This window comes from Argiope bruennichi, chromosome 11 (genome assembly GCF_947563725.1).
Source record: "Argiope bruennichi chromosome 11, qqArgBrue1.1, whole genome shotgun sequence".
Taxonomy (NCBI): domain Eukaryota; kingdom Metazoa; phylum Arthropoda; class Arachnida; order Araneae; family Araneidae; genus Argiope; species Argiope bruennichi.
Window position 1 is genome coordinate 54,517,678 of NC_079161.1, and position 9,205 is coordinate 54,526,882.

The 9,205-nt window shown below is 31.8% G+C and overlaps 1 protein-coding gene across 1 annotated transcript; it reads left to right on the forward strand.

Moving 5' to 3' along the window:
• On the forward strand, nucleotides 1-938 carry LOC129957165 (protein lethal(2)essential for life-like). The gene has a single exon (XM_056069346.1). The coding sequence runs from the start codon at nucleotides 214-216 to the stop codon at nucleotides 769-771; it is 558 nt and encodes a 185-aa protein (XP_055925321.1). The 5' UTR covers nucleotides 1-213; the 3' UTR covers nucleotides 772-938.
• Nucleotides 939-9,205: the final 8,267 nt, after the last annotated feature.

Genomic DNA, 9,205 nt, shown 5'->3' on the forward strand with positions numbered 1-9,205 from the left:
GAAACCCGCGCGTATCATCCAGAAATATCTAGAATTTTCGGTTTGAAGTATATAAACTGGAAAACAGCTTTTGTTGGTTAATAGATTCGAATTTTGCTAGCCGGTTGCGAACTAGCTGTGAGTAATTTTCAGCGCTTTATTCCTGCATTCGTGCCATTTTACTACTTTATTCATTGACAGTTTTGGTAGTGGTTCCTGATCTAGCGAAGAAAAATGTTTGCCAGACTTTTACGTGACATGTATGATCCCTTCGACTACCGCTATGGAATGGGTGTAGGTCCTAGTCTTCTACTTGATGATTATGTGAGTCCAGCTCATGTGCACTTGAACATTGTTCGACCCCGCCGTCAAACCAGCGTAACATCCAAGGATGCCGATAGCAAGAAAGGCACCAATCAATTCAAAGTCATGTTGAACGTAAAGCATTTCCGACCTGATGAAATCGAAGTGAAGACGGTGGACAACTTCATCGTAATCCATGGCAAACATGAAGAACACGCTGACGAACATGGATTTGTTTCCAGAGAGTTCACCAGACGCTACCAGCTACCTGACGACGTTGAACCTCAAAAGGTGAAATCGTCTCTGAGCCAAGATGGAGTGCTGACCATCTCTGCTCCAAGAAAAGCCATTGAACCACCTCCCAAGAATGAAAGAGTAGTGCCAATTACTATCCAGCAACCTGCAGCTGTCGAAGAAGCGCAGAAGCAGCAACAGCAGATCCAAGAGCAGCAAGCAGCTGAACAACAAAGTTCCGAGGAACAGAAGTAACTATTTTGTATTCTAATTTATGAACTGTAATAAGGCCAGTATTGGACATTTGATAGGAGCGTCTTAATGACTTGTCATATAGATCATTTCATTTTTGTTAATATGTATATTTGATGTACAGAACTCGCATTTTTGTGATTTGTTTAAATTTTCTAATAAACTAATAAATGAGCAAAAATTTGTCTGTTTATTTTGTCTCGTGTACTTCAATTTCTGTAGCTTCTAAATAATGTAGCTCAGAATTCATAAATAATTTAAATAATATGAAGTTACACAATAGTATTATTGTATATATAATTTTATGTATCTAGGAAGATGAAGTTTTAATATCTGTGTATGAAAAGAATTCCGATTTATAAGTATAGAATAAACCTTTGTGGAAATATTGTATAACCTTAAAAGGTAAAAAGCCTAAATAATTTATCTTTAGTTAAAAGCATTCAGTTATTAATGTTATTAATCCATAAGTAAAAAGCAGAAGCTAATGTTCTTTGTAATTTTAAATAATGGTGATAAAAGATTTTTAAATTTCCTAAATAAAAGTGTAGTTCTTAATAACATTGAGATGATAAAATCCTGTTAAAAAAATTTAGGGCATTTAAATAAGGATATATATATGGCTTTTAATTTTTTTTTATACGGATAAATTTTATTCTGCTTGGATAAATATTTTAAGAGAATCTATATTTTATTGTTAAAAAGTAGAAGTTTGATTGTATTATTGTTGATAGATATTAACTAAAAACATTTTAGAAAAGATAGATTCTTAATAACGGTAATAAAGATGGAAACTGTTATAAAGGATCTAATTTTGAAATTTTAATTCATATATATAAAAATGTATAGCAATAAAATAAAATTTTAGTATGTTAATTAAATGAGAATTTTTGTTATGAATTTAGATGATTGTAAAATTTTTTTAAAGTTATTAAAAAATAAGCTGGAAAAAGATCAAATTATAGCTTAGTAAATAACCGTAAGTTTACTCTTACTACATATAAATTAGAAATATGAGTATTAGAAGTATAAATAATCAAGTAAAAGAACTTTTTTTAGACCTTAATGAATTATAATCATTAAGAAGGTAAGGTAGTAATCCAGTCAATAATCATAACATTGATAAGATGTGGCAATCTAGTTAATAATCGTGATATTAATAAGATGAAAAAAATTTAGTCGGAAACTGTTTATCAGTTGGGCAAGCATACATTACATGCATAGCTATGTGGTCTTTGGTTCTTAAGGTATTAAATTTAGCATGCCGTTATTTTTTGGGTTGTAAGTATTTATAAAGAAAATGCTTTATAAAATTTCCGATTAGGTTTTTAATCAACAGTTAATCAAAATTGTCTTTCTTAGTAATTTATACATATTATTACTCAAAAATTATTTTTTTATGTCTTAAATAAAAATGATATCCTTTAAATGACATTAGTAATGTATACCATATGATTATGTACTCCTTCAGTATAAAATTTTGTACAACCAATATAAATTACTTTTATTTTATACCTCACTAATATTGTCATATAATTTTTTCTGTAATTTTAATTAACTTTTATAGTTAATGTTAAATAAACATATTTATAAGTTTTTATTGCTTCATCCAATCTTTCAGTTTGTTATCATCATAAGAATATTGTATAACTCCACAATGGTATTCAATATTCTGAGTGTCTTACAATATAGTAAAGTTATCATAACTTTATTGTTAGGTTTTTGTACTAATAGGGTTACTTGCTTTGTCGTACACCAATTTTAAAATTATTTTCTTTAGAAATTAAAAAAAAAAAAAATCTTTAGAATTTAATTTAAAAACAGTTTTTTTAAAAATATTTTGATATTTCTTAGTGGGTATTTTCCCCCCTGTAAATTCTATAATGTAAAAATCTTTTTATAAATTGAAATATGATTATTCTTTAAGAAAAAGTTAAGCATTTGTAGTTTGTCATATAGAATTAACCAGCTGCAATTTGTTTCATATTAGGCTTTTTACATAGCAATTGTTAATATTGCACTATTACATATTTTTTGTAATCAGCTTTTTCTTTTAAATCTATATTTCAATGTTCTTCCTGTAATATATTGTTATACATAAGTATAATGCAATAAATCTTTGTTTTAATTGCATCAAATCAGCAGATTTCAAAATCAGAAGTTGACGTGCATTTGATGGCTTCTTTTAGAATTTTTTATAGTTGTATGGTATGTTACATACATTAAGCATCTAATGTTATACTGTACAATGTATGCAATATAAAGTTAAAATATTTAGTTTACATGGCTCAGCATATGTATGTATATTATATATTCTATTTTACTATTATTCATAATTTAATTCTATTTCTGAATTGTTTCAATTAGTCCAACAAAAAGAATACTGAAGAGATTGATATTTAAATTAACTCCTCATTCCTAACCTCATCTTATTTCAGGTACTTCAGAATACTGAAACACTTGAATTTTTCTTTCAGAGATAAAAATTTTTTCTTTCTCTCAAAAATCACGACAACCCATAATCTTAAGGGGTTGATATAAAAAATGGGACCCTTGCATATACTAAGCAAATGTTTGCTGGGATATCTTTTAAGTGTTTTCAGAAAACCTCCCTATTCCACAAATCCACCTAGCTGAATGTTCTAATGAGCAAAGCATGTACCCAGAATATTCTATTTAATCAAAATAGAGGAATTTTATACAGTAATATTGAGGTGTCTTGTATGACCACCATAGCTTCATTGAATGTCTGTTTGAGGCTTTACCATATTGATAATGTTAAATATAGAAAAAAATAAAAATTTAAATTAATATTTTCGAGTATAAAAATTCTCAAATCAATATATTTCAAATAAATTTTATTATTTGAACTAAAAATTACATAAACCCTTGACTTTTATAGTTATGAATGACTAGGATTTAAATAACTGATGATAATCTTAAGTAATTTAAGCACAAATTTTAAAATATTAAGCTTAGTTTATATTTATAAAACGGCCTCATTTCACTTCTATAGCTTAAATATGTTCTACTGTTTCAATTTTACTTTGTCTAACGTGTTAACATATATCATCTATGAGCCAGATCTTCAACTCAAAGTATTATCCTTTAGAAATTTTTTTTCCTTGAATTTATTTTTGAAATAATGCAGGATTTTAAAGTGATCTATATATTTTGATATTTCAAATTCTTTTAATGTATATGTTCAGAAGTTTTAAATTTCTTTTTTCCAAATTTTTAATAATTTTTTCTGAAAAAAAATTGCAGAATTTAGTTTAAAATTATCTCAATCATGTTTTTAACATAATTTAACAAAAAAAAAAAAGTATTAAATTTATATTTTAAATTAAGTTAGACATTAATAGGTCATTTGAAACACATGATAATGAAACATGTGGACTTGGTCATGCATAAATATCTTTTTTTTTATACTTTTTTTTCATAGTCAAATTTTAAACTTTTATTTTCTAAAATATGCAGGAAATGTGAATGCAGGTTCCAATTTGCTAGAAAGATAATTTGTATCCTCTACTGATTTAGGCACCTTTTAATAAGTATATTTTGCATATCAGGGTTTGGATTGGGTATGATTATTTATCTAATTAGACATTTTGTCAGCTGTGCCATATTTTCATGATATTAAGAGTAAAAGGAATGAAAAATGACAGATGGGGGTGAATTCATACTCTAAAACAAACAGTAGAAGCTTTATTAAATCAATAATTGCCTTTAATGTTAAAAAAAATTTCAATTTTTTTTTTTTTATTAGTGATATCTATAATGTATTTAGTTAATATCACACACCATTCCAGTTTACCAGTTCACATAATAAATATTGCAGTAATTATAGCACAAAAGAATGAATCCGAGAAAAAGTTTTATTTTTCAATTTCAGTTTATCATAGAAATGATAAATCAAACTCTTCTACTTTTTGCGAATAAAGTAATTGAAATCTGCAATAAAATCATTAATCGAAAAGATAATTGAAATTAAAGTGTACAGATTGCTTCAAAATATTTCATTTTCAGATTTATTAATACAATTCAAAACTGTTTTAAAGCTGCATAAACTTTTAACTATATAAAATGTCCCCCCCCCCATGATTTCAAAAGAAAAGACACATGATATATTCCATTATACTACTAAAGAAAGTTTTCTTTTCCACCGAGTTCCGAAAATTCGAATTATATATTTACATCATTTCAGTTCAAACGTTCAATGTTGGTTCTGCATACTATGTATGCGGTCGCTTTATAAGCTCTTATTTAATAAAACTCAGGAAATTTATTTAAATTCCATTAACATTATTTATACAATCATAAATCCTATAAAACTATATAATTCTAAAAGAATGGTTCTTTTGTATAAAGTTAAATTGTATCTGGAAATTTCGAGTTTACTTGAGATAAAACCAACCCGTATTATTTTAAAATGATATGAAGTAAAAAATAATCCTTCGGTAGGGGGAAAAAACGTAACCGGAGATAAAACAGAAAATAAGAAGAAATATATATATATATATTATATATCTAAATATAACCTACAGTGTAGAAGTTTGTATGGTTGTGATGGGAGAAGGAGGTTTGGAAGGAAGGTAGAAGGTTGTGTTTTTCCGGCTCTACTTTCTGTATTAATTTTTGGTGCGTGGAAGGAAGGCAGCTAGAAGTGAAGGCTGTTCTTGTTTCGAGTGTTTGTTTTTGCCATTGATTTGTTCGCAGCTTTTGATTTTTGTTTTCTCTAAACAAATCCATTATGGTGTTTCTGTTGGGGGTGGTTCCCTAGCTTGCTTTTCAGTTTTTGCGTTGACTTCAGCTGAAGTTTTTCTCTTTATTTTTGGGGTGCCAAGGTGGCTGGCACTGGATTCTGGAAAATAAAGGTAGGATTTTTCTAGTTTTTCCTTTTAATTGTTTCGTTTTCTACTAGTTTTGATTCTGGCTGCATCGTATTAGATTCTTCGTCAGTAATGACGAAGAGGAAACCAGAAGACTTTGAGTCAGAGGGGAAATATAAGGATAGGAAACTAAATTATATTCTTACAAATGAGTTCTCGGAGAGGGACAAAGCAAACATTGCAATTCAAAGGGGTTGCCCCAAAATAAAATTGTGCATTGATAGTAATAATGGCCCGTCGCCATGGATTAAACCCAAATCAATCAATGCCACGTTCGGACCACTGACCCACAAAGAAGACACTTTTTCCCTAAACAAATACAAAAAATTGGTTCTAGTTACTCGGCACTTAAGCTCAGTGGAGAAAGTAACTGATTTTGTAAAGAGTGTTCCGGAAGCAAGGATTCGTATCATTGATACGAATATTGTAACAAAATACATCATCCGTGATGTTGACACGGATTACAGCATAGTGGAAATTAATGAAGAACTATCTTCACAGGATATCATCGCAACAAAAATAGTTAGATTTAAAAAGAAGGGGACGGCAGAACCTATCCCAATTGTTCTTATTGAAGAAATTGGGAAAACTAATCGATCCGAAATAAAGATCGGCAGACTTATCTTTAAAGTGTCCAAATTTATTGAAAACCCTAAAGTTTGTTATAAATGCTTAAGATTTGGTCATACACAACTCCGGTGTCAACAAGATAAGAGGTGTAAAAATTGTGGGGGCTCACATGCCGAGGATTGTAAGGTACCCACTAAATGTTTTAGATGCGAAGAGACTCACGACGCTCTCGACAAAAAATGTAGGTTTTACAATCTAGAAAAAGAGATTATAAACCTGGTTAGAGAAAAAGACATATCATTTCAGGAAGCAAGGAGGATAGCGAAATCGCAATCTTTTGCACAAAAGGTTAAGGGCGATCAGCCGGTCCAGTGTACCGAAATCCCCAAAAAACAAATAACGGACCTCTACTCGGCTTTACAAGACTTAACAAAACTAATTTCTGCTCTAATACCCCAAGGGAATGAACTCGTAAAACTCCAAGAAGTCAACAGACAGTGCATTGCACGTATTGGGGAGACTCAAGGAAATTTAGAGAAACAAGTAGAAGAGAATATTACTCTCCGGAAACAAATCGAGACTCAAAGGGCAACGATTGACTCGCTACAATCTAAAATTGCCCTTCTGGAATCCAATCTTGAATATAGTCACGTTCTGAGCCCAGGCGTTGTGCACGATCAACGGTCCCTCGCTGAAATAAATCATTTCAGTGTTGCGGAGGATTTCTCGGGTATCGGATAATTAAAAAAAAAAAAAAAAAAAGGGAAAAATTAAAAGTTTTTACTTTTTTTTATAATTTTTATTAATTTTATTTTTTATTTATTTTTTTCCATGAGGTTTATTCAGTGGAATGTTAGGGGGATCAAAAATAAGATCCCTTGGCTGCAGGCCCCCCCTTTTTCGGCGGCCCAGTGTTTAATTTTGCAGGAAACATGGCTCAATGAGTCTGCATCCTTTTCTCTTAAAAACAAAAAAATCTTTCGAGCTGAAAGACAAAATTCTACTAGAGGTGGATTGTTAATTGCAGTAGAACAGAATATCCCTGCCCAGATTTTGTCACACTCACTTCCTCCGTCAACAGTGGAGGTCTTAGCGGTTAAAATATGGATTGGACCAAATTCAGAATTCCCACTAACGGTTATCAATCTTTACTCTCCTGGAGGTAAATTTGATGACAACTGGTTGGAATCCTTGTACTCGCAAATCTCTTCTCCTTTCGTTTTACTGGGGGATTTTAATATACACCATCCAGCACTTGGGAGCGATCATTTATCTTCCGATGCAAACCGGGTCCTGGATTGGATTAGCACAAAACATATGTGCTTGCTTAACACGAAACAATATACCAGATACCAGGGGACTCAAGCCCCTTCGTTATTAGATTTGTCCATCTGCTCCGCAGATATAATTAATAAGATTAATATTGAGATCTCGCATGATATGTATGACAGCGATCACTGCCCCATTTTTATTTCCTTTTGCAATTTAGATGCAAAGTCTATCTATACTCGAAAATACATCAATTGGGGCCAATTCTCAAAGAAGGTCAATGCTCTTCTTCAAGGTAATGGGGATGTCTCTTCCCTTGATAGACTTACCAATATCTTCCAGGTAAGCGCAAACTCATCATCGTACTCGTTTTCTAAATCAACACACTCGCACTGTCCTTGGTGGGACGCTAGATGTAACTACCTTAAGGCCCTCAAAAGGAAATTGTTAAGAAAGGCGAAATCATATCCCTCCATCTTAAACTGGACTGCATACAAAGAAATGGCGGCAGCTCTCAGAAAATATGTTAAGTATAAAAAACGCAGTTTTTGGGAGAAAACTTGTCAGGAGGTAGCTTCTTCCCATCAGGCTTTTAGCATCGTTAAAGCCCTACTAAACAAAGATGAGTCTCCCTGTAAATCCAATCTTGTTCTCTCTTCGGGTACTACTCTGATAGCGCCGACTGCTCAAGCAAATGCAATTGCAGCTAACTTAATTAAGAGAGCACCAAATGTGCGTATTCCTTTAGATTTCTCAGTAGATGATCCAGAAAATTATGATGAAATGAGTTTGAACCGTCCGTTTTCCTTTAGGGAATTCCAAAACGCATTAAAAAGAACAAAAAACAAATCCCCTGGCATGGACAAGATAAATAAGAAAATGTTGTCTTGTCTTTCCGATGAAAATAAATTTAAAATTCTCGATTTATTCAATAACTTATGGGCGAACACGATTGTTCCAGAAAGCTGGAGAATAGCGAAGATTATTCCTATTTTAAAACCCAAGAAAAATGCAGCAGAGATCACATCCTACAGACCCATCGCGTTAACATCAGTATTGGGAAAGATTTTTGAACGGATTATTCTGGACAGGCTTTTGCGGTATTATTTGGAAAAAAGATTTTTCTCTCCTTTTCATGCTGGTTTCCTCCCGTACAAAGGCTGTGACAGCCTCTCTGCAGCCCTGTTCAATAAAATTTTAACAGCCAGAGCTAATAAGAAACTTGTGTATGGTATGTCTTTTGATCTAAAGTCTGCGTATGACAACGTATGGCATGACGGCTTGATGCTAAAAATTTTACAATCGGGGATTAAGGGTAAGATTGCCCTGTGGATCTCACAGTTCTTACATGAAAGGAAAGCATTTGTTTCATGGAGAGGAGTGTCTTCCTCACTTTTTAAGCATGAAAGGGGCGTTCCGCAAGGAAGTGTTCTTTCTCCGTTGCTCTTCACAATTTTTATGAATGACATATATAGCATTTTACCCAATGATGTTTTTTGCTTTATATATGCAGATGACGTTTTTATATTAGTTGAAGAAAACAATATCGAAGCGATCAAAAATAAGATGCGGTTCTGTGTTACTAAACTGGAAAGCTGGTGCGACGAATGGCATATGGATATTGCTCCCCAGAAAAGTAATATTATAAACCTCTCATCTCGTAAATCGCCAGTGGGGTTTGGAGTCCTTTTTCACGGCTGTAGTAT